Source organism: Apiospora hydei, assembly GCF_038363865.1.
Source record: "Apiospora hydei strain CBS 114990 chromosome Unknown utg000005l_segment0_segment0, whole genome shotgun sequence".
Lineage (NCBI taxonomy): Eukaryota > Fungi > Ascomycota > Sordariomycetes > Amphisphaeriales > Apiosporaceae > Apiospora > Apiospora hydei.
The window spans coordinates 1662303-1689903 of record NW_027117364.1 but is presented as its reverse complement, the minus strand read 5'-3'; the positions used below and the strand labels follow the sequence as shown (position 1 = coordinate 1689903).

General features: G+C 53.4%; 13 protein-coding genes across 13 annotated transcripts; 6 read left to right on the top strand and 7 right to left on the bottom strand.

Moving 5' to 3' along the window:
- Positions 1-308: 308 nt before the first annotated feature.
- Positions 309-1499, bottom strand: PG997_006012 (uncharacterized protein; the record flags this gene model as incomplete). Its single annotated transcript, XM_066810327.1, has 1 exon — positions 309-1499. One exon carries the CDS (start codon positions 1497-1499, stop codon positions 309-311), a length of 1191 nt encoding a protein of 396 aa, XP_066669250.1.
- A 1261-nt stretch (positions 1500-2760) lies between these two features.
- Positions 2761-4088, top strand: PG997_006011 (uncharacterized protein; the record flags this gene model as incomplete). The annotated part of the gene is made up of 3 exons (XM_066810326.1): positions 2761-3384; positions 3446-3487; positions 3543-4088. 3 exons carry the CDS (start codon positions 2761-2763, stop codon positions 4086-4088), a joined length of 1212 nt encoding a protein of 403 aa, XP_066669249.1.
- A 177-nt stretch (positions 4089-4265) lies between these two features.
- PG997_006010 (Hly-III related protein) lies at positions 4266-5515 on the bottom strand (the record flags this gene model as incomplete). The annotated part of the gene is made up of 4 exons (XM_066810325.1): positions 4266-4424; positions 4500-4683; positions 5135-5260; positions 5316-5515. 4 exons carry the CDS (start codon positions 5513-5515, stop codon positions 4266-4268), a joined length of 669 nt encoding a protein of 222 aa, XP_066669248.1.
- Positions 5516-6602: 1087 nt separating this feature from the next.
- PG997_006009 (uncharacterized protein) lies at positions 6603-8134 on the top strand (the record flags this gene model as incomplete). Its single annotated transcript, XM_066810324.1, has 2 exons — positions 6603-7827; positions 8094-8134. The coding sequence occupies 2 exons, from the start codon at positions 6603-6605 to the stop codon at positions 8132-8134; spliced, it is 1266 nt and encodes a 421-aa protein (XP_066669247.1).
- Positions 8135-8565: 431 nt separating this feature from the next.
- On the top strand, positions 8566-9251 carry PG997_006008 (uncharacterized protein; the record flags this gene model as incomplete). Its single annotated transcript, XM_066810323.1, has 3 exons — positions 8566-8657; positions 8761-9033; positions 9110-9251. The coding sequence occupies 3 exons, from the start codon at positions 8566-8568 to the stop codon at positions 9249-9251; spliced, it is 507 nt and encodes a 168-aa protein (XP_066669246.1).
- Positions 9252-9771: 520 nt separating this feature from the next.
- PG997_006007 (uncharacterized protein) lies at positions 9772-10210 on the bottom strand (the record flags this gene model as incomplete). Its single annotated transcript, XM_066810322.1, has 3 exons — positions 9772-9878; positions 9983-10115; positions 10202-10210. The coding sequence occupies 3 exons, from the start codon at positions 10208-10210 to the stop codon at positions 9772-9774; spliced, it is 249 nt and encodes an 82-aa protein (XP_066669245.1).
- Positions 10211-10934: 724 nt separating this feature from the next.
- Positions 10935-12806, bottom strand: PG997_006006 (GABA permease; the record flags this gene model as incomplete). Its single annotated transcript, XM_066810321.1, has 3 exons — positions 10935-12256; positions 12403-12616; positions 12690-12806. 3 exons carry the CDS (start codon positions 12804-12806, stop codon positions 10935-10937), a joined length of 1653 nt encoding a protein of 550 aa, XP_066669244.1.
- Positions 12807-14169: 1363 nt separating this feature from the next.
- On the bottom strand, positions 14170-15428 carry PG997_006005 (G protein-coupled glucose receptor regulating Gpa2-domain-containing protein; the record flags this gene model as incomplete). Its single annotated transcript, XM_066810320.1, has 3 exons — positions 14170-14551; positions 14618-14850; positions 14907-15428. The coding sequence occupies 3 exons, from the start codon at positions 15426-15428 to the stop codon at positions 14170-14172; spliced, it is 1137 nt and encodes a 378-aa protein (XP_066669243.1).
- Positions 15429-18415: 2987 nt separating this feature from the next.
- Positions 18416-19341, bottom strand: PG997_006004 (uncharacterized protein; the record flags this gene model as incomplete). The annotated part of the gene is made up of 2 exons (XM_066810319.1): positions 18416-18506; positions 18893-19341. The coding sequence occupies 2 exons, from the start codon at positions 19339-19341 to the stop codon at positions 18416-18418; spliced, it is 540 nt and encodes a 179-aa protein (XP_066669242.1).
- Positions 19342-20197: 856 nt separating this feature from the next.
- Positions 20198-20467, top strand: PG997_006003 (uncharacterized protein; the record flags this gene model as incomplete). Its single annotated transcript, XM_066810318.1, has 1 exon — positions 20198-20467. One exon carries the CDS (start codon positions 20198-20200, stop codon positions 20465-20467), a length of 270 nt encoding a protein of 89 aa, XP_066669241.1.
- A 208-nt stretch (positions 20468-20675) lies between these two features.
- Positions 20676-21183, top strand: PG997_006002 (uncharacterized protein; the record flags this gene model as incomplete). Its single annotated transcript, XM_066810317.1, has 2 exons — positions 20676-20777; positions 20908-21183. 2 exons carry the CDS (start codon positions 20676-20678, stop codon positions 21181-21183), a joined length of 378 nt encoding a protein of 125 aa, XP_066669240.1.
- Positions 21184-22099: 916 nt separating this feature from the next.
- Positions 22100-24037, bottom strand: PG997_006001 (uncharacterized protein; the record flags this gene model as incomplete). Its single annotated transcript, XM_066810316.1, has 5 exons — positions 22100-22648; positions 22748-23003; positions 23078-23526; positions 23618-23664; positions 23779-24037. 5 exons carry the CDS (start codon positions 24035-24037, stop codon positions 22100-22102), a joined length of 1560 nt encoding a protein of 519 aa, XP_066669239.1.
- Positions 24038-24982: 945 nt separating this feature from the next.
- Positions 24983-27499, top strand: PG997_006000 (uncharacterized protein; the record flags this gene model as incomplete). Its single annotated transcript, XM_066810315.1, has 5 exons — positions 24983-25912; positions 26041-26166; positions 26232-26313; positions 26388-27276; positions 27358-27499. Coding segments are annotated over 5 exons (2169 nt in total), but the record flags the coding sequence as incomplete, so codon positions are not given.
- Between the last annotated feature and the right edge of the window lie 102 nt (positions 27500-27601).

Genomic DNA, 27601 nt, shown 5'->3' with positions numbered 1-27601 from the left:
AGCTTCAACCAAATCCCTCCAGCTACTACTACATGCTCCAAGATAACAGATCCGGTTACCGGCGAACATATACATCATGAAAATAGATTTAATTCTTCATTCTACTGCGAACTTACCTGGTCCGACAAACCCCACACTCTAAGGAAAATACTGCTACGACCCGTGGCTGGCAACGGACCGCACTGACCACTTAACACCTCGTCACCATGCTGGCCTAATACCAGGTCCGTCACCCGGACTCTACATCAGATCATACATGCACTGGCATTCGGACGAAGCCGCGCTCCAGCCTCCCTTACTCCAAAAGCTTAAATGAACCTGTCGTAGAAGAACTCGTACTCAGGCTCATACTCATCGAACGCTGGGAGAGGGAAGAACTGGACAACAATGCCTTGCGACGCAAGCCTCATCACGTCCTCGTCAATCTTCTGCAGGTCAGCCTCCACACGGGGGTCTAGCTGGCCCTGGCCAATGGCGTTGCGATCGAAGTCCAGCCAAGTGTTGACAGCCTCCATTCTTGACAATATCAAGAGCCGGAATTGCGTACACTGCCATATGAACTCGTACGAATTGGTGATGACCTCTTTCGCCACCAGGACCTTTCGCTGGTCCATAACCTTTAGCGAAAGACGCAAGGCGCGGCGAAGGGCCGAGATCTGGATCGTCTGCTGGTGCTCCAGGTCGTACGTGCTGGTAGACAACGCGTTGAGTGGCGACTTGGGCCCGAAGAAAACCGACGAGTCGCCAACGAGCGTGCCGTGCTCGTCTTCGCTGACCCCAGCATCAACATAGACGCAGATGGTCTTGTCCCCCATGTCGGTGGCGCAATGGGACGGATGATCGGCGGCGAAGTTCTTACCTGCTTTTCCGACGAGATACGTGACGCCACAGCTGGAGCAGTATGCGAACCACTTCCTATTGGGAGTCGTGAAGCGGGCGGGCACTGGTCCTGGGGCGGTAGATTCCGCATTGATCTTGGACCGGAGCTGCAGGTCCTTTGCCGGGTCGAACTGCGCCGCATCGCCGAGACAGGGACGTACTTCGATGACAGGAGGCTCGTCGACCTTGAAGGCCGTGTCAATCTTCTTCCCGTCCTTCGATACCTTTCCGCCAAGATCGAGATGAGTCATGCAGAACAGGCAATAATGGTGGCCATGTCCAGGGCATCCCTCGATATTCTTTGCGTTCGGATAGAGTACTCTTCGAGCGGCTCTCCCGATGCTGCTCAGGGCGTTGTCCACTGTGGTGCCTTTGAAGCGCTCACTGCGCGACGAGCTCCGGGGCCTCTTCGACGACTTGGCCGACTCTTTGCGAGCAACGGGTGGTCGCGAGTTCGACTGGGACCGACGCGGGGGTGGATACCCCTTGTCCCGTTCATTGACAGAGATGGGTGTCGATGGCCTGCTCTCTTGTTGCTGATAGTCTTGAGCAAGGCTCTGAGAAGTGCGCCGAGTACGGCCACGGGAAACCTCCCGAGAGAGAGATCGAGAACTATCCATGATTGAAAAGTGTGGATGTGGAGTCTGATAATAAGCAAGAATCTGTCAAGGACGGTAAGTTGACTCTTTTCGATGGATTGATCGTGAGAGGCAGCTTGGTTGCGAGATGTCATCTTGAGTTATGTTCCCGCCACTGCGGTGCCTGGCCGTGTTTATATATAGAAATCTCTATAATGTACGTCGGCATCAAAGTGAACAAAGCCTTTGCCAATTTTCCATGTCGAGCGAATAAGCGTTGTTGCTGTTTCTTCGAAGCAGATACGATGTTCCGGGGCTTTCAGCATCCGGGGTGGAACAAAGCTTTCTTTTGGAATCAAAGGGATTGTTTCTCGCGATCTTGAGAAACAAGGACCTTCGAACCCCACATGTGGATTGGCTGTATGCATGGCGATGCTTTTGATTTCGAAAAATGACTATGTTTTATGTCGAAGTGGCTTTCACTTGCCAAGTTTGATTCTAGGCCGGTGGCCGGTGTTGGTGAACAATCGTAATCGGGTCTCGGACTTTCCCCCGTAGAGAAAGCATGAGCTGATACTCGAGCCTTCGTTTTGATGCGCCAATAGGCCCAATTCTCAGCCCTACCGAGCTGGGGTAAAGACAAGCGATCGCATCTACTCGGAGTTACCTCCCTTACTGCATAATCTGTCCTGCCTCGGCTCACGACGAAGAGAATTGAGAGGGACTACTGCGGGGAACCTTCAGTCGTCACGGGGGAGGTAACTTGATTTTCGCTCGGCACGACCTTTGCCATCTTTCATACCACCATTGTACCATGCCAGTGCATCGGCAATCATACACAAGTGCCACATGAGAGAGGGGAAGTCATCTGCATCAAGCCTTTGAAGTCTGGTCCGCGCAGATCGATCTTGATGGAACTCGGCCGTCGGCCGAGGGATCCGGTCAGCTGGGTACAATGGAATGGGGCCTCCCCAAAAGCCCACACCAAAAGGCCAGATGCTTTTTGCCCCGCAATCGCGCCCCGGCCGACCCCCTATTATTTTCTTTAGTTAGGGGCTGGGCTCCGCAAAGGATTCGCAAAAATCACCGGGTAGATCCTTGGAATCGTCATAAGGTCCCGTTAGCAGCAGCCACAGTTAATTTATTTTTCTGGTTTCGGATATCTGTTTACTTCAATTGGCATACATAGCCTTTGCTGCAGATGCCATTTGGTTTGTTTTCTGACTTTGTCTGCCACTTCGACCTTCGCTATTCCCTTCCCTTCTGGACGACCTGAGAAGCAGTGCCTTTCTTGAATCTTGCCATGCCTAACTCCCAGAAGGTCGTCGGCGCCATGGATCTACTCGAGGGACGGGTCGGGAACCTCACTCCGCAGCAGGAGTCGAAATTGGCCGAGATGTGGGCCGCGATGTTGAGGAAATGCGGCACCCACGACGAAAGCAGCCCGGCCGCTGCTGCTGTGGATGTGCCCCCAACCAGTGCAGACGCGGAGATGAGCCCGGACGAGACCAGGTCCGCGCTCTGGAGCATGGTGCAGGTCGAGCACCCCGACGCCCTGCTGCTGCGGTTCCTGCGTGCGCGCAAGTGGGACGTCGAGAAGGCCGTGGCCATGCTCCTCGCGACCCTGCACTGGCGGGCCAAGGTGGTGCACGTCGAGCAGATCCTGCGCGAGGGCGAGGCGCTGGCGCACGAGCAAGAGACGAGCGCCATGGACGATGCGGTCCAGAAGAGCGGCAAGGAGTTCATGTTCCAGATGCGCGCGGGCAAGTGCGTCGTCCGCGGCGTCGACAAGGACGGCCGCCCCGTCTGCATCGTGCGGGTCCGGCAGCACTTCAGCCGCGACCAGTCGGAGGAGGTGCTCAAGCGCTGGATCGTGTACATTATTGAGACGGCGCGGCTGGCGTATACGCCGCCTTGCGATACTGCTGTATGCATATCACCCAGACTCGAGCCCCCTGACTTGGAAAAGCGCTAATCGCGGCATCTAGGCCGTTATCTTTGACCTTACAGGATTTGGAATGGGGAACTTAGTATGCACTACTATGCTTTAAGATCTGCTTCGCCTGATAACTAACTTTGACATAGGACTACGTGCCGGTGAAGTTCATCATCCAGTGCTTCGAGGCGAACTACCCCGAAATGCTGGGCAAAGTCATCGTCCACAAGGCCCCGTGGTTCTTCCCAGGTATCTGGAAGCTTGTAAGCACGTGGATCGCCGATCCCGTCATCGCCAGCAAGATCTGTTTCAGCACCAACGCCAAAGACCTCGGCCAGTACATGGACCCGGAGCGGCTGCCCAAGGAGCTGGGCGGCAAGGACCCCTGGGAGTACACGTACCTCGAGCCCGAGGCGGGCGAGAACGCGAAGATGCGCGAGACCGCAGAGAGGGACCAGCTCCTGGTGATGCGAGAATCCCTCGCCAAGGAGTTTGAGGAGGCGACGCGTCAGTGGCTCAAGATCCCGAAGGACGAAGCCATTAAGCAGCGGAGGAACGAGCTGGCTGTCCAAATCAACAAGGAGAATTATTGGCTGCTGGACCCCTATATCAGGGCACGAACGCTGTGGGATAGACTGGGCATCCGGGCCCCTGACGGGCGCATCGACTACTTTGCTAACGGGAAAGACCATTAGATCGGCTTTGCATAGCTCTTGGTGATTTGAGAACGGAGGTCATATTTGTCTTTATGACTTGATCTTCCAGCATATATTTTTGTAATTGGTAATAGAGTCACTTTATTTGTTCTAATCCGAAATGGGATGAAACCAGCAAGAAACTAAGCAACTTATGGGACTGTGACATGGTCGTGGCTAGAAAGCATGGCAAGGACCCGGGTTCGACCTGATGATGCGGAATGCTACCACCAGGCCATCGAAATGGATCACCGCCGCGGCGATAATGAAGATATGAAACAACTGGTGACTTGCGCCGCAAAGATCAAACCGATAGGGGGCCCACCTCTCCGGAACCTAGATTAAATCAAAGTGTCAGTTACGTTCGCCCTTCAAGTATAAGTTCATATCAGATGCATCAGGTATTCTTACCCTTGTAGCATAGATGGCCGCGCCTACAAGGTTCGACGTTGCCATCCAGCCCATCCACACCAAGGACATCCGTGAGCGCTGCAACTCCCAGCCGTGGAGGACGAGACCGTGGACGACAAAGATGATGGAGCTCAGTCCGAACCCGGCGTAGAAGCACGCACGCCAGTGCCTGAATTTGGGTGAGCTGAAGTGTGGGTTCAAAGTGAAGATTCCACATGCCAGTGCAGTCCCACTGGTCTATAACCACAAACAATAGTTGATTAGCTCGATGGGCCCACACGATATAGGGGGAAACGGGCAAGACTATACCGATGCCCAATACAGCCAACGCAAACCCTCATTGCAGTAGAAGCCATAGTAAATGGTGGGAATTCCTGCACCCCACATGAGGACCAAGATACCAAGGTAGTCGAGCTTTGTTACAGAGGGCAGTGAGCTCCTTTGAGTTATTCCAATTCACATGGAATCTGAAGGTTTGTTAGTACACCTCGTTTCAGGGGTAAGCATAGACTTGTACCAGGAAATGAACAATGTACGTAGTAGAGAACATGAAGCAGATGGCGACCCCGATGCAATAGGTAGAAACCACAACCAGGTCTATCGCTTCGGCATGGAGTTGATGCTTGTAGACATACTCGTAGAAGTAGTATGGTAGACTGACAAAAATCAAAGCACCAATCAGATGGGAGTATGCGTTGATAGTTTGGTTGTGCAAGTACGAAAGGCTTGCCACAGAGAGCCAGGTAGATTCTGACGTTGGCCTATATCGAAGTTTAGAAGTTGTTCCAAACGCAGGGACTGGAACTGTAGACAAACCTATACCCGCCCAGGATATACTCGTTATCATGCTGCCATTGGGGTATCTGGTGAGAATACAGCAACCTAGGTGCCCTGAACCAGTCCCCACGATCTGCGGTTTCTTCTCTCGAATGGGACAACATCGCCGCGTGCTTATCACTGGTGTAGTCGTCACCCTGGGTGGACGGTGAGTCCAAACCTGTCCGACGCTGAGACATGCCGACACGTGAGTATTGCCAGTGCTTGGTTGTGAAGAAGAAGAAGAAGAATAACCAGATGTATTTAGATAGAATTTTTTTTTCATCTCCTACGAAGAAAAGGGTTGCTGGGCGCTTGGAACGCCAAGTAACGACGTGACCCAACTGCCAACAGCATCCCCCCTTTTCCTTGGCAAACCAATCCCTCGGGCCGCACTTCGGCAAGCCGTCGTATCCTTGAGCCGCATGGTCTATCCTACACGTTCCTGCCGCCGAATCTTTGAATTTGCTACATATGAGGCTTTCATGGCGTGTATAGAGGCTAAACAGACCAATCCCGTTGTCTAAAACCAAACAACCATTCTGCCTAGTTGAACAACCACCTTGTAACTTGAACATTGTACTCGCATTTAATTAGGTGATAAGGTATTTGGAATGACCTCGAACGTCCTATTTCTTCTTGATGCCCCGGTATTGTAAGTGATTGCTGTCGTAGGAGATATTAGCGGATGAATACAATGTTAAATGACTCGAGGGCAGCGGGCAGGCTCCTGCAGTGCATATATATCACCAGTATAATTAGAGCCCAACGGCTGTATTAGTTTCATTTCTCATGCATTGTAGCTTGAGCAAGTATTTCTTTGATCTCTGTCAAACCTCAAAACATGGGTGACCGGGGCTTGAGAAAAAGCCCGTCCAATCTTCAAGAGGCTTGTTGATTACCAAGCCGACCCAATTACAAAATACCACATACCACAGGGCGAGACGCAGCATGGGGGATTTACAGCGGTGCGTTTTCTTATTCGTCCAAGAATCAGCCCACTGCATCAGCTGTAGGGGGCAACAGTACTTAATACAATCTTGATTGGATTGTGGTGGTTGCATCTTGGTTGGCCCCTTTCAGCTGGAGCGGCGACAGGATTTCGAAACTTGGGGGCCAAAAACACCCCCTGCTCAGCCTTACCACAGATGGATGCCAGTCATATGCTTAGTATAAGTGACTTTATTTACCTTTTCTGTGGTCATCTTCTTTCCTCCATCTTCTTTCGCAATCCCCAGCCGTATTGGCATTGTTGTTATTGTGCAAATTTACTCGCCAGTACAAAGGATGCATGACTCTGTGTTCTCTTACAACCTCACGCGGCCATATCCGTTCAAGTGGTTCACTCCGGTCACTATTGTGGGAGGCGTCATCATAGCGGCTCTGGTCTCGTTCTTCAACTTCGCATCGACGGGCTATGAACTGGTCCCTCAGCCGTCCAGCGATCCTAACGAGACGATCCATGACCCTGGTCAGTATGGGGGCATTCGATGGCCTTCGTACTTCACGGCCAACTCGCGGGCGACGTGCGCGTCCACCGCCTTGCCGCTTCGTGCCCTGATCTTTACTCACAACAACGCCATTCCGTACACGTTGACGCGAGTTTGGCGGGCGAAAGACGATGGAAGCAGGCTCGACCTGGGATCTCTCGTGTACCACAACAACGAGTTGCAGGACTGCAATGTCACAAGAATTTCGATAGACGTTCTGGGTAAATACACAATGAACCAGCAAGTCAGAGCAGCTTCGCCTGTGGGGCTGTCGGTTAATGCCTTCGCCACCTGCTCGGTCGTCATCGACACCCCCGAGAAGGTCCAGCGGCCAACTTATTTCGAAATGACAGGCAACTACAAGCTGATCGGCCCGGACGTCACGGCCTTCCTATCGCGGAACAAGACGAATGCCACTAGCCTGTGGTGGGGCGAGTCGATGCTCCAAATGTACTGGTTGGTGACGGCCCGGGCCTATATCGACGGCGCTCAAGACACCGACGTGGGTAAAGACCAAACATACAACGCCGCCATCACGCTCCAACGCCGGGAGTCGACAGACCAAGGCACAGCAGAAGAGACTATGAGCGATGACTTCTTCGCCACTGGTTGCTTTGTCGAAGCGAGCTATTGCGGAACCAACGTCACGAGCGAGCTGGCGGATCCCAGCAAGGCGAAGGAAGACTGGCACCCCTATCCGAAGCTCTGGCGCCGTGCCAACCTGCTGGGCAAAGCCATGTATTTCACGGTCCTGGCGGATCTGGGGCGCCAGGACGCGCCGGTGCCCAACATGCTCACCCGCCCGAACCTGTTGGCCAATCTGACGGCAAACCTGACCAGCGAGGTCCAGTGGTGGAAGTCGGCATCGAAAAAGGAGGGGTTCGCTCCCCATTGGCAGCCGGATCCCGGTCTCTCGCAAGACAAGTTCGACCCCGGCCAAACGCCACCGCCGAGTTTGGGAGCCGCTCCTGCCTTCTTGTCGACGAACTACATTTGCCAGGTCCCACGCGTTAAAGCCGGAGGTACTTTGTTCTTTTCCATCTTGGTCGCGGATCTCGTAATTCTCCAGAGCGTCTGGATTTCGTTTCGATTCGTTGTGGACACCTTATCACAGCGCAAAGACCCGAAATTGAGATGTTGCGCAGGATGTATGGAAAGGAACACTTATACAGAAAGCACGGAACTTATTAGTCGAGGGAGGTCAAACTCCATTGTATCGTAGTACGGTAGCCCAAGCCTGTAGTTCTCATGAATACGGGCCCATGAATGTCTTTTCAGGTGAGTCCAGATCCGGGCGATGTCGACATGGGACGGCTGGTGTCGGGATAGATGGTAGGCAAATATTCACTAGGTAATTAGCTAGACGGAGCCGCTGAATGGGACAAATCAAGTCAAGGGTGGAAGGTCTCACTCTGACAAATCAGAACAGAAAAGAAACTCATGCCTACTGTAGCGATGAAATATGATGTGGGGGAACGAAAAGAGTATGGGGAAATCTTGAAGCAAACCATCTGTCTCCCAACCACACAGTGGATATCATCTAGATGGAGAAGACAAGGTTAACCACATGGTGTCCGCTTAAACGACACACGTATACCCCTGGGCTTGCCAGCCAAGCCCCAGAGACCGGCTATCGCTTCAGGCAGTCCGAGTCGTCTTAGAACGCGGACGTAAAGAATATAAAAGCCATACAAGCGGCTTGAATGTCCTGTTTAGAACAGCCTTTGGATTATACCATTTATCCGGAGAACAACTTGAAGATGGAGCTCAGCCACGTTATCGCCTCTTGGCCTTTGGTGGGTGCCGCCGCAGCGTCAGATGTTGAGCCGGCATTCTCATCATACCTGAAAGAGTCAGTTCCTTATGTCTACAAACAACCCTCACCCGTTTATTTTTTAATTCTTTTTGGTCTTCTGTCTTTTGATGCTGACAAGTAGCCATCGGCCTATTTCCAGACTCTACGCCTCCGCCGAAGATACCAGCGCCACGGAAACCTTCACCGACTTCTTCACCCCGACGGGCCAGCTCCTCGTGCTCGGCCACGTCGCCACAGGCGCCGACGCCATCGTCGCGCTCAAGCAGCAGCTCCTGCCCGCCGCCGGCGCCAAGCACTGGAACCACCTGCCCAACGCAACGACGGTGGACTCGGAAACCGCGGGCCAGAAGACGTACCAGGTGCTCGGCGTCATCGAAACCCGGTTTGACGGCGGGAACTGTTCTCAGGCGTAGTGAGTTGCGCTCCTTTCCGTGCTAGCTGATATCTAGTGGTAATTTGAGGGCAACTGACCGAAGCTCTGTACATAGTTACTCCTCTCGCTTCACGGTAACCAGGGACGCCGCCGGTGCTGCACAGCTGGCCCCCCACACGGGCAGCCTGGTCGCTTACGACGACTTCGTCGTTGACCCCCCCGAGTCTCCCACGCATATCCCCTGCGGCACGCTTTGAGTGGCAGGGAAACGGGAGAAACGACTAAATGCAAACAGGAGGGTCTTCCATTTCCATCTTAGCTGAACCAAGCAAAATCATTCTTTGGATGGCAGATGCAGAAACAAAAATACGAGGAAAGCGCGCGAGTCATGTATGTGTTCAGGGGTATAGGGGTTGTGACTCGCGAGACTCCACGCGGCCCGCGGTCCGTCTGTCCAGTCAGATCCCTGCCCAGCATGGCATGGGGCTTTTGTCCACAATTTGCGATTTTGCTTACATACATTATAAGATGAACTTCTACCTGTATTAGGCATGCATGTCCAGGGGCTTGGGTCACTGGGGAACTGACAAACAGGGGGCAGGGGGCGGACTTATTGCGGAAAGGGAAACACGCTCGCTCAAGTTCTAGAAAGAAGTTGAAAACTGCTTATTCATAGCGACAGGCGAAACTTTTGTTTGCTAGCAACATTGCATGGCTATTTCGTCCACGTGCTTGAGAAACAAGGTGCAGTAAGCGCAGTATGCTTCTGCGCCGTCATCAGCCCTCCCAACCCTCTTTCCTCCTCATGTCTTGACCCTTAGCCACCAGACCTTCCTTGTGCAACATTTTGCCAATGCTCTCAACTGCCGAGCCTCGTAAGGAGTCTAGTGTGTGGGAAGTTGTGGTGGTCAGTAGCGTTATCGTCTCATCAGCAAAGGGAAAAAAGCCAGATAGGACCACTGGAAAGTGAGTAGTTGATAAGCTTTACCTTTCCGGAACTCCGAAGTCTTGTTGCCGGTCCCGGTGCCATGGGTCGTTGCGGGCCCGAACGCGGCCTCATCCGCACCGCTAGGCGTGATGGCATCGGTGATGCTTCGCCGCTTAGACGTGGCCGTGGGTGACTAAAGCCAAGCTGCGTTAGTCAATATTCTCCGCATATTATTGCCTTCTGGGCACGTGTTGCGACTGCCGTGGAAGAACCGCATACGTCTGCCATGGTTGTAAATCTGGGATGCTCAGTTGGTATATTTTTATTGTCAGTTGTGTGTGCTTGTGAGGAGTACGCTGATGGGCGACAGACAAAAAGGGGGTCCAGGCAAGGTTATCTATGAAAGCAATTGCATGATCAAGCATCATGTTGCTGAGCCTCTGTAGTGATAAGATAACGCACAAATGAATCAACCCAATCATCGGTTTCGTCTTCATACATACGTCAATTGTCTCCTCGCCAGCCATTGAGGCTGGCTGTTTTATGGGAAGCGGCGGGCGTGGCATGCGGTCCTCGCTATCTCTGGCCTATGAGAAACCTTGAGCGAAGCTTATCCCGCGCCTCTTGGCAGACTATACATGCCTCTGATCGTTACATTGACTGTGGCTAAAGAGGAACCGGTCGATCTAGCGGCGATAAGCTTCGATCAGCCCTATTGCGTCATAGGGATGGATTGAAAGGGGAGCCAGCCATGCATACATGCATGCGACCGATATGCAGATTCATCCTTGGCAAAATGCTTAGCTGAGGAGCAGTGCCAGTGGCTCGTGGTTAACGGGAATAACTGAAGGCGATGGCGTAGCTGAAGATAAACAAAAACGAATGAAGTACGCGTGCAGAAGAGCAGTTGAGTAGGATCTAGTAATACAATAAATATCTAGTATTGATATACAGGTTGCTTGTAGCTAACATAAAGTTTCTATGCAAACCATTTGTTACATTATTGCTCACATTATTGCTCAATGCTGATCTTCTTGGCCATAGCATGGCCATCGGAAGGCGCCTCAACGTCGACCGACTGCCCCCTTACCACACCAACGCCCCCCTCCGCAAGGCCGGACTGCAGAATCGGAGGCCCTGAGAAGTGTTTCCTTCCCCAGACGAAGTACCATAGAAGACTGATGCTGGCAAAGGCGGCGAACACGACGCTGGCGTAGTTCATGGTTTCTGGGTTGAGGCCGGCCAGGTTTGTCGGCATGCAGAACAGGAAGATCGCCAACACGATCCACAGGAGCGTGGCGATGTTGATAACAAATCCAAATTTCCCAAGCGAGAAGGTGGCGTGCGCGATGTTTTTCCGTCCGCGGCAAACGGAGACCAGAATGGGCAATCCATAGGATGTGGACAAGCAAATGGTGGCGACTCCAGTGAAGGAGCTGAATGCCGCAGTACTGCCAAAGTATATGAGCCCCAGGAGGCAGTCCACGACAGCAGACAAGGTCAGAGCCCACAACGGGATACCAAACTTTGTGTTCACCTTCTTCCAAAGACCGGAGCCGGGAATAGCCCCGTCACGGGCAAAGGCATACGTGCAACGACTGGCAGCCGTCAAAGAACCCACTCCGGCGAAGAGCCAGATTCCCAAGATGAGGAAGAGTAACCCAAAACCGCCGCCGGCGCTTCCAGTGGCGTTCTTGAAAATATAGCCGATCGGCTGTCCGTTGGCGATATCAAGAAGGATGGAAACGTCAGGCAGCACGAACAACACAGGTATCAAAAAGACCAAACCAGTGAGGCCGGCGGCCACAACGGAAAGTACGATGGCCTTGGGCACTTCGCGCTCTGGCGACTGGACTTCCTCGCACATGGAGGCGACCATCCCGTAGCCGGTCAGGACATACGCTGGCTGAAGTAATCCAACGAAAAACGACCAGCCTGAAGGCCACCCCGAAATGGAGGGATCATAGTGGGCGAAGACAAACTCACCACTGCGCTTTTCGGGGGCCATGGCCAGCAGCACGATGAGTATGATGACGATGGATGATCCGGTCCAGTAGATGCACACCGTGTTGATAAGGTCGAGGTGTTTGGCGCCGAAGACATTGATGGTATAACACAGCAGCGTGACTGCCCAGAACATGAGGACGGTCTGCCATGGGGTGGCGACATAGTCTTCATCCCACAGCGATATGGCGCTGAGGATCAGTTGGGCACCACCAAAATTGATGGACAGTGTGACCGTCCAGTTTCCTACAAGGGTGAGCCAGCCCGTGACCCAGCTGGCGATAGGGGCCCATTTGGGCGAGGCGAGCAGGGCGGCCCAGTAGTAGACACCTGTCGACCCTCAGAGTAAGTATTGATCTTGCAGGAGATGAGATATATGTTTCAGGAGGGAATAGGGGCAACTCTGGAGGGACCTGTGGATTCAGTCCTCCTGAGACACCGGAATAACGAGAAATGAGAAATGACTGAAAAAGTACCTCCAGCTGTAGGGTAGACTGAGCAGATCTCGGCAAGGGAGGCGGCGATGGCGGTAGAGAGGAGCGACAGCAACACCCAACCCCAAATGACGGTGACGGACTGCCCGTTGGCCAAGCTGATATAGAAGGTCGTGCTGAGCCCGTAGGGCACGGCCATGATGGCGAAGGACAGGCCGAGCACCGACAGCATGCTCAGGCTTCGGGGGAGCTCCGACTTTGGTTCATGGTTGTCAACTTGGAGTTCAATGTTTCAATGCCAAGCCGGGCGAGAGTTGTTGTTTACACACCTTGTACCCCATCTTGGCGAGCGCATCGTTGGCCACGGCATCATTGGCTGCATGCGCTTCGTGGGAGCGGTGGCGCTGCTGGCCGCTGCCACTGGAGACGGAGGCTTTCCTGTCCATTGTGCATGAATTGGGGTAAGGTACCGTAGGTTGGGATTTGGAGAAAAGAGTCGGGATCGGCGAGTCGCGATAGGCCTCGGCTTCTCTCTTTTATCAGAAGAGGAAGGAACGAGAGAAACTGCAAAGCGAGGTCTCGACTTGGAAGCGAGAGCAAAGAGAGCCAACTTCGTTGGGGCAGTTTCAAGCTTATCGTGCAGGCGGCGGCGTCCAACGCGGTCGCAACAAAAGGACCCGGCGAAGCTCTGATACGATCCCTGCCTCTTCCTGCGTCCTATCGCTACGTCAGCTGCTCATCCAGGTCTCAATGCGTCTCTAGCCCCGGAGTTATCGCGGAGCGATAGATAAGACTTGGTGAAATTGTATGCAGCAGCAGCAGTAGCAGCAGCAAATGAGATGGAATGGAGGAGATAAAGAGGAATAGATAAGATAATACCTAGGTAAGAGAATCGAGAGAGAAAAAAAAGGATAAAAATCGGCATATACCAAGCCCTCCCTCCTCTCCCGCTTGCTTGCCTGCCCGCGTGCGCCGAAGCTGTTGATGACTTGAGGTGCAGACGAGCGAGTCAGGTTGCGAGGTTGCCAGGTCGCCCTTGCCGCCTGCGCTGCGTTCCTGCCTTGTTTCTTCCCCAGCTCTCTCTTATCTGTTTGCTCCAGTTAGCCAAGCCGCTGGACCCATCCAGCTCCATCGCCAACCTTGGGGTTAGATAGCCAGAACGCGGGGTAGGCTGTTAGTCATGACTCAAGATAAGGTAGCACTGCGACCTGACGTATTGAGCATCGCATTTCATGCACATTACTACGGTACGTGGAGCAAATGTACCGTCCGTAGCTACCGTCAGCTACAATAGCCAAGGTGATCTGGTCTGTCCATAAATAGCACACACACCTGCCTGCCTACGCACCTTTGGAGTCCCGAATAAGCCATTACACTTCCGGATGCATTGCCTGATGTTCGGACGACAACATTAAGGCAACGAATAAACTTGTCGAATTGAAAAACACACGCGGGCGGGTGATGTTTAGCGACCGTACCTGCCTGCTTAAGTATCGCTGTCGGAATGTTTAGCGCTGTGCACGGGCTTGCTGATTGGCTCAAAATAGCCCCTATTCTTATCAGTGACAGCATGATCCTTATGGGGCCTTCATATCTCCCGTGGACACGATCAATCGATACAATAAAACATGGGACCCGACGCCCAGGCAAGTGTTCGGGGAGTTTTCCCTGTTGATGAATTATCATTATTATTCACATATGGAATGGTGAAACATTGCTGCGCATGACTCCAGAGACCTAAACCGGCTGCGAAGACCAGGTATCGCATTCGCCTGTGTTCGCTCGCGTCTTTCCCGCCTGAACGTCTCGTCATACATCCATTTCGTCCCCTACCGTATGCCGCTTCGCCGATACGCTATAATTATGGCTCGGGGCCACCGAGCTGGTCGGGGATTCGACGTCGACTTTCACAGTTTTCTCCAGCTTGATGCCTCCGAATCCACCGATGTCTTCTCCCAGTATGTCGTCTGTACTGCCCTGCCGCGCGAACCCGGTCCGGTGCGACCGCAGCTGGTCCGACAGCGAGTGCCGGACCGGGCGCGGGCCCTGCAGTTCCTGGAACAGCAGCGACCGCCGGGTAAACGCATATAGGATCGAGTCCACCCAGCCCGATGAGGTGAAGAGGCTGCCGGCGAAGAAGAAGTAGCTGTCTGGGAGTGTTCGACCCGACATGCTGGCCATTCGTCCGGCACTGTTTTCGATTGAGCGGTTAGCGACATGTTTCCCGCATCAACGGGAGAAGAGGGCCTGAACTCACGCTAGAGGTAGCGTCAGCAAGGTGTAGGCTATAGCGTAGGCAAGCATCGCCCTGCTGGCTTTGTTCAAGCTCTCGAGGCTGGCGTCGCTTCTGAAAGTCGAGCCGGGCTTTTTCGCTTGGTAGAGGAACCAAAATCCGACAGTGTACACGGCAATCGAGCCGAATTCGATGATGAAGATCCAAATGTAGTGCAGGAGGAGTCGTAGATCCTCGTGATTCGACTTGATCCAACACTGGAGGAAACGGTAAGCTTATCGACATGGAGGTTCTGAGCGTGGAAGTCGCTTACCCAAACACCCGCGCGCTGGAAGATAAAACGCCCGCCAATAATGGGCGCAAGGGAAGTTAGGAGGAGAGCAAGTCCCCAAACAGAAGAGATAGCCGTGAGGAAAACTTGGTGGGATACACGTTTCGAGAAGACGACCTGGTAAACCGTATGGACTGCGATGGCCAGGACGAAGAAGGCGCTCGCCACGTCGCCCATCTGGATCAGCCAGCCCTGGACGAAGCACGCATCGCTGGGTCCGATGATTTGGCGCTGCGTCGCCCAGTAAAACGAGATGAGAAACCCGAGAGATTGGAGGAAGTCGGCCAGTAGGAGTTGGTAGATGAGGACGATCGATTGGTTGTATCCGATGGAACTACTGTAGAACCTTTTCCAGGAGACCATTCGCCAGCTGATGAAGCCCAAGAGGCCCGAGGTGAGCATGCAGGATACCGTCGCTAGGCAGCCGATAGCCAGTAGTCCGTTGAAGGTCGCATTGTCCATATGCAGGAGGCTGTCCTCTGGCGCTGTCTCGTGCGACGACATGGTGACCGGAAAATTAAGCGCTTCAAGGAGCTGAAATGGTTCGATATCGAAACTGAATCTGGCATCGAAAGCCAGATCCGAAAACCTTATACTCTAGATAGGGCCATGGGGGAATGGGGGATGGGCACGCCAGAAGGGACGTCCCTGGCGCTAGAGCAGGGGAACTGAGGTAGCCTACATTGCGGAGACAGCATAACTCGCCATCATATAGGGCTTCTGAGGTGGACTTGGGACCGGCGCGTGTATAGTTCATCCAAGTTGCGCATAGCGCTTGTCGATCAAATTGGGCGTGGGCAGGGCAGTCGACGAAACCAACGCCTTGCCTATTGCTAACGAGAGCTCGGTGCATGTCGGGTCGCCTTGATAATACCTAACTGTGTCCAATACCCTGGGGTTTCTGCGAAACAACAACAACAACCCACGATCGAATATTTGCCCGCATGGCGCGCCCTCCGCTTGTGCGAGCATCAGGCCATCCCCCATGATCTGCACCCCGTGTCAATCAAACACTTCCGAGTCTGGGACAGCAGGTCAATGCCGTGGGGGAGGGGGAGCCAGAACCCATCCGACCGGGTGGGGAAACGAGATCACCGACGCAATGGATGATGAACTTCAGCTAGTTTTGACTAGCGTGGCATCGCGCCCACTTACAGGCCATGGCCTACGTGGTTGTCTTCAGCTCGTTACGACACGAGCTGCCCGCACCGGTCACGGCGACATTTCCCATTCGCTGTTGTCGCGCTGTGTTAGTATGGGCTCTGGGCTCTGGGACCTCAGGCTGTCAGGAGAGTCAGGTCCTCCCTTTAGCCCAGCTCCGCAAGGCATAGCCATTTTCACTTTTTTTTTCGGTCCGGTATGTCCAGTAAGCCAATCATAGCCTAGCTAGCAGCGAAGAGCCAAATGAGAACATCGAAATCTCGGTACTAAGACGGTAAGCAATTCCAAGCATTGGGCGGACGGGAAAGGCGCAGCTAATTACATGTAACTTACCTAAGAGAGCAAGCCAGGCCTAGGCCATTGAATTCCCGCCAGAGCTCTTCTCTTCCAAAGTAGCATAGCCAAACGTGCCACAGAAGCTGTCAGAAGAAGAAATCTTCAAATTGGACGCTAAATCCGGTTCCTAGCTTTACTATTGGGCAACCTATCAAAAACGGTCCCTAGAAGGACCGAATGTCCATGCTCACTAGAGGCAACGGTGCTGGGCACAGCTGACTCTTGAAGTCTTTACTGTCTGCATGCCAAGTGTGCTTTCTCAAGTGTGTAAAAAGGGAGAATGCTGCATTGGGAGCTTGGTCTAGGTGGCGGGCCGTGAGTTGCGCATCAAGACCCTGTTTTCTCCAGACAATCTGACTCTTGAATGCAGTAGATCACGCAAATCGCACAGGAATATCTCTCTTGGCGGACGTGTCGGATCCAAGGCCGGCCCTCGTATGCGTTGGTCACATCAATCTTATTCCCGTTCAGGTGGTTTGGGGGAAGCGCAATATTTCCGCACTCACTAAGGCCCTCTAGCCGGGTCCGACTACCTGAACGTATCCCTGTAAGGCAGGTCTGCCCTCGTGGCATCTAATCCAATCGTTCCTACTTAAGTATCCAGGTCAAGCTAAGCTGGGCTGCGTGGACATCCATCCTCTAATGCCACCATCGATAATGCAGGGGCAGTAAATCAGCGATGCTTCGATGAGTTCAGCACATGATCTTGGGATAATCATAATACTTGCCCGCTGTGGCCTTTCGCTGACAATCGTTCCCTTTCCGCTTCTCTGGAGCAGCATGTCCGGCAGATATTGTATGTCGTATTAGCGTCTCGACTCCTGCTAGTCCGAATAGCTCAAGTAGGACGAAGTTCGACATGGTTCCCACGTGACACTCCACCGGTACTTCATCCATGCCTGGGTGCTGATCATGTGGTCCCGGAGTAAATTAAGACGCCTCCGCTTACCTCATGGCACCTGGGGCGATGCCTATCAACCACATCTAAATAAGGAAAGGTTCTTCGTTGCCGGTTGGGAGCATATGTTCCGTCTTGAAGATCCAAGTATAACGGGACAGTATGGAATCATACCAGATCAGCACTACATCTCAATAAAGATTCGATGAGCATCAGTGCCACGAATGCACGAATGTACAACTTTCTGCCCATTGCATGAGCTGGAATCGAAAGGTCTAGGGGAGTATAGCTTGCCCATGGCCTCTGTTCCTTTACATGAACAAATCCAACCTGGTTGATGCACGATGATAACAAGCTAGCCTCCTCTCTTTATCCGCCACTGGAACGAACCTCGACTTCTTTTGCAACCGTGCGTTTTATTACATGGAGAGAAACAGGACTGGAAACGTCAAGTGGAAGACGGCGCTGAGCTCACTGGTCACGAGGTCAGCGCCGAGATCGAGGAACATGGGCGCACATCGACCGGAGGATGGTATTAGCCGATGTCGCGATCGCGGAGCGAAGTATTAGCAACCTGCTGATCCCATACCGTCACCAGGTTCCGTGTAATCAGAGCCAGTCCGCTAACAGAGTGTCCCCTTTCCGTGCTTTGGCATGCCCATGCTGTCCCTCCACACCATGTGGCATTTCCCCCTGTCTCTCTCCTCGGCACTTATCTCCGCTGGCTCGGCTCCTTTTAGGTAACGACCCTTAGGCCTCATGACCCCAGGGAGAGGACTGCCTAGCATCGCTGTGATAATATCCCCCGCAGAACGAGCAGGCGTGCTGAACATGCCGTCAGGCCTGAGCCACGACAGAAGGGCAGCTACCCAGGGCATTATAGTTCTGATAAAAAAAATATTGGGGGCGTTGTTGACGTGCGATGCCCGCCGCCATCCAGCCTGGATCGCAACCCAGCAGACAAATATTGTTAAGCGACGGATCCTCGCCAAGACGTTCTTGCAGCTCACCACTATATTGTGTGTAGTAAAACGTTAGCGTAAGAGTTTCCTGGTGGTTTCCTAATTTGACTCAAGATCGACGCACACCATCATAGCTAGGCATAGCATGGAAGCGCTACAATGACGGACTCCGCTACACCATGAAGGGCCATGCTGGATTGAGCTCCACGCTCCTTGGGCAATGGGCTTAGTACCGTCATTCAGTATGTTCTTCCATTTTGGTTCATCGAAATACCCGCCTTGGCCATCGTTCAGTTCGTTGTATGGGCTGGACGGCCTTTGTGAATCTTCCACAACCGCTTTGACTTACCTTACTCATGACTGTAGCTAGTTGACCACCCAAGCCGAATCAAATTCCCCCTCTACCCATGTTTGCCGCTGGAATTCTCGATAGTCCGGATTGGGAAGGGGGGCGCCTCCTTCCCCGAAACCTAATCGTTTATGTTGGTCGCTCATTCACGCACGCTGTCAAGATGCTCCAAGTTCAGCGTTATGACCTCGTACCGGTGTGATTTGTTTTGTTGCAGAGCCCACATAAGATTTGGTGCTGATGCCGAATCCAAGCCCCGGACCAATGATGATCTGTTTCGACGTGCCCGCCGTTGTTGGCGTTGCCATGACTGTCGATATTGCCACCGGCCGTCTTGGCTCTCTTGGCCTTGCTGGGAATCGATAAATCGGGCTTGTGCTTACGTCCAAGCTGCCCATATGGCGAATCTTCCGAGAGGATGCCCATCTTGTAGCTGCGACCCGATCTTTCACGTTCCTTTGGGCCTGGTGAGTCTCGGGTGCTGTCCCAGGAGTGCTCGAATACTTCTTTCGGCGTAGTAGGTGACGATGTCGTGCGTAAATTTGACGAGAGGGTTTCATTGTGTATCCAAGGCCTGTAAGCACCGATAGAAAGTGCATCGTCGCGACAAACCTCGCTGAGACCAGCATCACCGTCCCCGGTTTCGTCTACGTTATCGACACGGACATATGCAAGGAGATGGTGTACAATCCCAGGGCCCGCCTGCACCATCTCCAGCCGGCACCCATCTCTCGGTCAGCTGCTGACCAACGGGCCGGCCAGGGCCGTCGAGCCACAGACGGCATCTGTATCTGCCTGTACACAAAAGAGGCTTACGAAGGATCATGCCTTTCTACACGACGCCCAAGATTATGAGCACCGAGTTAACGAGCCACCACTACGAATTATGAAAGCAGGATTCACGGATATCCTAAGGGTCGGCATGCTCGACAAATTTGCCCCAGAGGCACTACTCCGTGTTCTTCACGAGCTTATTAGCTTATAAGTAAACTATTAGATCACATTTCTTAATATCACTATTTATTATTTTATTACTTTCTCGTTCACATCGTTATTTTTTCCTTTTCTTTTCTATCAATATAAAAATATAGTTTTTCTAATTTCTTTTACTCTTATTATTTTAAACAGTAAAAGAAGAAAAACAAAAGAGAGACAAAAGGATAGGAAAGAAAGAGGGGGAAAAGTTATTTCGACCGGTACCGGCAAATAAGTAAAAGAAAATGACTCAAAATGTCTCTAGATATGGACTTCAGCTAAACGTTACCTTGCAGGGGCATGCTCAACGACCGAATCTTGACGGCCGAAGGCATAGACACTGCAGGCTTTCCCGGAAGCCCCATTTGGTATAATGCCATCCTGGAGGCTGGAAAGTCGGGCTGCCGTAGTAAGATGTTCTCTATGGCTGCCATTGCTGCGTCGCAGAATTCAGTGTTCTTGATACCGAAAGGTATAATGCTACAAGCCCATAAAGCCTCGTGGGATGTTCGCTTATACCAAGTCCGACCATATTACCCACCTAAACGCGTTCTACGCGTACGCCTAAAAGGTCGCGACCGAAGATATCAACATGGAGCCCTGGTGCATAGAACATATCCTGAAACACACTACCCTCAGCCAGATCAGATCCATCTGGTCCTATCTGTTCAACGGCTGGAAGGCTATGTATCACCGGGATGACCTCAGCCAGTCATACTCATTGGCCAAGCCAGACTACACCGACAAGCTTAGGCAGGCTCTGGCGCGCGGTCTGTTTATGAACATCGCATACCACCGCAGCCAGGATGCATATGTCACCATTCACGGCAATTTCGAGGGAATCCCAGCCCACGATCGTTAAACCGCCATAGATATAGCCACACCTGCTCGCAAGATAGCAAGGCCTCTTAATCTCGTCCTACGCCGTTGCTTCTCCGGTCCATCACCACATTAATATAATCTTCTCCCACCAAACTAAACTCAACTTCCCAGATTAGTACGCATTACATACACCGCGCATCCTCCCACCTACTTTCTACCTTGTGGTATGTCATCTAATCATTTTCGCCATGTGGTCGACAGCAAGCGGGACGGACCAAATGATGGCCGTCGCCACCGCAAGCGCTCTTGACATCGCACCGACAACCGCTCTTGTCATAGTTACCATGGTGGTAAGCTTCCCCCTCCCCCTTTTCCTCCCCTTTTCCTCCCCTTTTCCTTCCTTTGTCCTCCCTCTACTCTACTTAAATAAACGAGAAACATCTCGCGCTTAAAGAATTCTCATCTAACAAAATTCAACAGCGCTTCTCCGTTACGAATTTCATTAGAAAGTTCATAAACTATGCCTCGACTACTATCAAATCCGACCATTTCGACGTCGAGGCTATGCTGAGGATCGAGCAGCATTACCTCGTCTCGAAGCAAGAAAAAGAAACCTTTGCGCTTGCCGAAGACCGCGGCGTCTTCATCATCAACTTTGCCCTCAACAAGACCGGCTTCGACATGGAGCGGCTCCTCAAGTCCTGTGTGGCTTCGCCCCCTGCCGCATCTACTGGCCCACGGCGGTCGAGCTGCTGAGCGGGCTCCGGGTTGGTGACCGCCAGATGTTCGTCGACCAATACGACATAACGGCCAACAGTTTCAAGCAACAGCCTCCACTGATCTATTACCATGAGACCGATGACAGCGACTCCTCGGAAGCAAGCTACGATAGCTATTGGCCGCGCTAGATGATGATGATACAAGCAAAAGAGCTAATCGACCGGAAACGACCGTTGGAGCTACAATTGCGATTCTGTACTGTGTAAGCTGTGCGAAGCTCAACTTGAACGCCATTGCTGCATCATCATGCTTAGACGGGGCCGAAATGGTCATGAAACTGAAGAACTCTCGGTCTTTTGGTCAGTAGCCAGATATGCATCCTTGTCACCGCCAATAAATTGGCTTATCAACAAGATGATTCTAGACTCTTTTTGGTAATCTACGACTTCTTCTTCTGACTGCTCCATGACTCCTTTCAGCTGGGTTAGGTAACGTTGTGACTGGACCGATCGAATACAAGGAAGCTTAAATACCGGGGCTCTGCAGGACTTATCAGTCTTTGGTGTTCTCTGTGGACTCCTTGGCCATTATGCAGGTGCCTTTTGACATGCTGTGAAGTATAATTGGGAGATAAGCAGTATAGGACTACCAATGCATGTAGTCTATACAAGTTTGCGGAATTACGGATATAGCGACCCTGGCAGATATTATTCCGCCTGAAGAATATCCCGAACGGCATACCCACTCTGATGCGGCCGGGTCCTCCCCGTAAACCTTGATTTTTGACGTGACCTAGTTCAAGATAAGGCGGCCCCTCAGTCCCTGATCCGATGATAACGTATATAAGCCATGACTCGTGTATCAACGCAGACAACGACATGCCTTTGTTCGTCTGATTGGCCCCCTGCACCCGTTTTATCCTCTCGGCTGCATCCAAGACCCCCCTGTCTACCTACGCCACCGAGATGGATGTGACTACCGCCGCTCCGACCACCGGCACATCGTACTTTGTGCGTCCATAGGCGGCGTAGTACACGATTCCAAAGAGGAGCCACCCCGCCAGCACCACGATCGAGTAGTTCATATTCTGCGGGGTTGTGGGCATAGCCGTTGGGAACGTGCTGAAGATGATCGCCACCGTCATCCACACGAGACTGACGACGTTGAGCACCCGGCCGAGACCGCGGCTCAGCTGGAAGGGCCCCAGGATGTGGGAGTCCAAGCGCTCGCGCCCGCCGAACAGCATGTACGCGATGGGGAGCATGTACGAGAGGTACATGGAGATGATGGACATGGACAGGATGGCGTTGAAGGCCGTCGTGTTGCCGAGATAAATGAAGCCCAGAAGCATCTGGAAGGCCGTGATGACGAGGATACAACGCACCGGTACGTGGTTCGCGTCGCTGACCACGCTGAAGAAGCGGTCGAAGGGGATGGCGCGGTCGCGCGAGAACGCCCACATGGTGCGGGAGGTTGATGTGGCGCCGCTCATGTTGGCGACCTATTCCGGCGTTAGTATTATTACTTTTCTAGGAAGTGGACTGATATTTCTCAAGAGAAAATAAGGAATAGACAGTGGGATAAACCGCAGATTACTTACCATGGCGAGGACGGCGACAACGAGTGACATGAACGTTGCACCAATGGGCGATCTTGTGACGTCGAGGAATAGCTGCATATAGGGAAAGCCCGTCGAGGTCGACAGGAGCGAGTCGAGGTTAGAGATGGAGAATAGAAAGACGATGCAATACACCAGTCCCATCACGCCGTTAACGACAACGCTGCCGACCATTGCCAGGGGAACGTTTCTGGCCGCGTCGGGGATTTCCTCGGAAAGATGGCATGCTGCGTCGTAACTGGAAACTCATTGTCAGTAACAGCTCCTCTGGAAAGTAAGTGGGCAACAAGAATAGGAGGGGGCTCAACATACCCGAGGAAAGGATAAATGGCGGATATCAAGCCGACCAACCATGAGACCCCATCGCTTTGCCAGCCGCTGCTGTTGGTGACTTCGACAAAGACAAAGGTGGCCGGTGCTTTGGTTGACATGACGCCAAGGATCACGACGATGGCGGCGAACCCGGCAATGTGGACGACCCCTGACGCCAGGTTGAGGTGCGGGAGGAGCTTGGGCCCCCAGATGTTGATGGCCGCCGAGTAGGCCAGGACCGCCCAGACGAGCAGCATGGCGTGCCACCGCTCCGGCACGTAACTCGGGTTATTCATGATGATCAGGGCCTGGAGTTGCAGACCGGCGGCGAAGCAGGCCGACGTGGTAAAAATGATCTGGGCCCCGAGAGATATCCATCCTGTTGAGTATGACGCAATCCTCCGGCTCGAGACAGGGGCCAAGGCGGCAACCCAGTAGTATTGACCACCCTTTTTTTAAAGACAAACGATGAGTTAGCAAGGCTTTTCTTAATAATACGAGTCCAGGCGGAGAAAGGGGGTTCCAAAGGCCAATACTTACTGCTGTGGGGTATATGGATGCTATTTCTCCAAGCGAAGAAGCTATCGCTATGGCGCAGAGAAAGAGAGCACACTTTGATCATCAGTATCTAAAGTCATACATATATGCAATACTCGATGAATGAAGGAATTCATGATAAACTTACCAGTTATAGAAAAGACAAGGTGCACCACCACTCGTCAGGGCTGCGCCGACTACCCCGGACAATGCCTCCCAAGTTGCCATCAAACAGAGGGACAAGGCGATAAGGGACGGCAGCGAGAACGTACGATCCAGCTCCTGGGTGTAACCAGCCTGTGCCAATCTGGCCTCATCCCCGTTTGAGGGACTCGGAGAGTCTTTTAATAAGCTGGAAGGCGCATCCGAAGTCTTTTCAACTCCTTTTTTCGAGGAATCATCTTTCTCACTGGAGTACGCCATGGTTGCCGAGGCCAGAAGAGTTACAACAAGATGATTTATGGTGTTTTCTTCTTTGTGAGGGACCGAGCCGGTCGATCGGTTGGGCGCGGTTTTTGTCGTGTTGTGCCACTCGGGTCAATTGATTGAAACTGCCGAGACTCCTGACGGGAACTGTCTCACCAACAACCAACTGCACGGCGGCGCTGTTCTATATCTACTCTGCACACATCTCTTCTTTCTTTGCATCCTGCGAGTACACCACTAGCTGACCGCAACCGCCTTATCAGCTTGGTGTATGCAGGGCACCAATGCCGCCACACTTGGTTTTCCGCCAGCCGCAGAGCTGGAAACAAAGTGCGCAACCGGATTTACGACCCTGCCTACCAAAGGACCCTGTAACGAGAGATAAGCACCGTTATATAGGGGGCGATCTTCCTCCCCAGCCATATACTCAGCACTCAATCTACCACAAGTAGGAACAGAAAGCTGGGGTGAGCTGACGCGGGCTTATCTATGGCCAAAGTCCCGAGAATCCCGTCAGCCCGGGGTGGAGCCCGTGCAGGCACCCCCGGTCAGAATGGGCGTTCATGCTGATAAGGGATGACATCTCCGACGGCCTGGCTTGGCAGCATCGGGCAGGGAAACATGATCACCCAACGCGGCGGCGCCCTGCATGTCGTTCTTGACGGATAAGGAAATCGTGCATACTGGAATGGGGAACCATGTAGGCCATGCTGCATATTGCCCTAAAGGGGTTTAGCCGATATTCTGACAGCTATAAGCTTCGATGCTCAATTCCGATATGATTATCACGATTCTGTCAGGCCATGAAGTAATGAGCAACGAGGAATGAGGAGATCTCATGAGACTCGACTATTTGAGGGCGGCTCTCTGCCCATTATATCGGGACCTGAGGCCTGAGAGATCTGCCAAAGCATCCATTCCCTTTTCTCACACTCTTCAGTGCTTTCCAAGCTCTTCAATATGGCACCCCATCCCCTATCTGCACTCAGTCTTGACGAGACGAACCTCGCAAGAGACATCGTCAAGGACAGCTATTCCGACGTAGTCATCCAGTTCCGTCAGATCTTATTACACGAACCCCCCAAGTCACAAGTGACCGCCTTCCTCGACCTCGAGCATGCGGGCAAGGTCACAGCCGAGACCCCGAGGCCGCCGCGTCTGGCGCTGGCCACCTACGACGTCATCGGCGGGACCAAGTTCCCCGAGTACCACGAGTCCATCGTCGACCTGCGGGAGAAGAAGCGCGTGGGCCACGATGTGGTGAGCTCCGACACGCACCACGGCAGCCTGGCGATCCACGAGTTCGAGACGCTGGTGCAGGTGGTGCAGGCCTCGCCCCTCTTCCAGGCCAAGATCGCGGCGCTCGACCTGCCCGAGGGTTTCGAGGTCGTCGTCGAGCCCTGGCCGTACGGCGCGCCCGACGCCGCCGACGGCCGCATGCGCCTCTTCCAGGCCCTCATCTTCGCCCGCGACACCCGCAGCGGCAACCCGGACTCCAACTTCTACGCCTACCCGCTGCCCCTGATCCCGGTCATGGACGCCCACACCAAGGAGATCATCCGGATCGACGAGCTCGCCACGGGCGGCAAGGGTGATCCCCTGGCGGGCAAGACGCACGCTGCCCGCATCCTGGACCACAACGCCGCGGCCGAGTACGTGCCCGAGCTGCTGCCCGATGGCACGCGGCAGGACCTCAAGCCGCTGGGCGTCGTGCAGCCGGATGGCCCCAGCTTTTCCGTCACAGATGGAAACCTTATCCAGTGGCAGAAATGGAGCATGCGTGCGACCTTCAACTCGAGGGAGGGCGCCGTCTTGCACGATATCCGATACGATGGACGCAGTATTCTTTACCGGTTGAGCATGAGCGATATGGTTAGTAGTTACCAAGCCCCCCTTTCACACCCCCTTTTACACCCCCTTTTCCCTCTCCCAGCCCAACCCAACTCCCTCCTCTTCACGATAGAGACCCATGCGACCGTTAAGGCTAACTTCCTATTTAGACTGTACCCTATGCCGACGCTCGCGCTCCGTTCCACAGGAAGCAGGCGTTTGATTTTGGCGATGGCGGCCTGGGTCATTGCGTCAACAATCTGGCCCTTGGGTGCGATTGTTTAGGGGTCATCAAGGTATGTATCTGCAACACCAGCAGTTGGCCCACTTCCAATTGGCTAACCTGAGCCTGAAAACACAGTACTTTGACGGCGTGTTAGTCGGATCTGATGGCACTGCCACCGAGACCAAGAACGTCATCTGCCTGCACGAGCAGGACAACGGTAAGCAGTCCTCGGAATATTGTTTAATGTGTGAATCCCCGAAAGATTGGAATGCTGACGTCTCGAGTCGGTAGGTATCGGCTGGAAGCACACCAACTGGCGGACAGGCCGGGCCGTGGTGACGCGGCGGCGCGAGCTGGTGGTGCAGTTTATCATCACGCTGGCCAACTACGAGTACGCGTTCAACTTCATCTTCGACCAGGCCGCGGGCATCACGGTCGAGAGCCGCGCCACCGGCATCGTGTCCGTCGTGCACATCGACGAGGGCAAGACGAGCGACTACGGCAACGTCGTCAGCCCGGGCGTCCTGGCCCAGAACCACCAGCACGTCTTCTGCGTGAGAATCGACCCGGCCATCGATGGGCCAAAGAACACCTTGGTCCAGGAGGAGAGCCTGCCCGTCCGCTTGGATAAGCGGACCAACCCCAACGGCAACTTCTACGAGATCCGCAAGACAGAAATCGCTACGTCCGTGGGACTTGAGTCAGTCGCACCCCCTCCCGAAACGCTTCCGTTCCCTTCCCTACGCACCATCCCAATGACCTCTTACATCTTCCCGAACACCCATCACGATATCAAACGAATCCGTCCGACTAACAGTGTAAACAGCGCCGCGCCCCACAACAACCGCGTCTTCAAGATCCAGAACCACAGCAAGCTCAACCCCATCAGCGGGCGGCCCGTGGGCTACAAGCTGACGCCGCCGCCGACGCAGCTGCTGCTGGCGGATCCCAACTGCACGCAGTCGAAGCGGGCGCTGTTCGCGCGGCACCACCTGTGGGTCACCAAGTACAAGGACCACGAGCTGTACGCGGGCGGCAAGTATACCCTGCAGAGCTCGCTGGAGGTCGGCGGCGTGCACGACGCGGCTGCCCGCAACGACGACGTGCTCGATGAGGACGTGGTGCTGTGGTCCGTGTTCGGACTGACCCATAACCCCAGGGTCGAGGATTGGCCTGTCATGTAAGTATTTCTCACCTTTCCTTATCCCCTTTATCAATTGCCCTTTGAACGTTGAACAAACGGATGGCTGACATCATCTAGGCCCGTCGAGATCATGCAGCTCCACCTTACGCCCTCGGACTTCTTCACTCGCAACCCGGCAATTGATGTTCCTTCGAATAAGGATCTCACCTCGAAGCAGGTGGGAGAGGTAACAGAAGCAGTTGCTTGCTGTAAGTTGTGAAGAGAGGAGGGCTTTGGGCAATTGACGATGATCTAGAAGCTGCATTGGAACTGGGTAAGCGCGGATTTGATTTGATTTGGGTTGGCTGCGTTGTTTAGCATT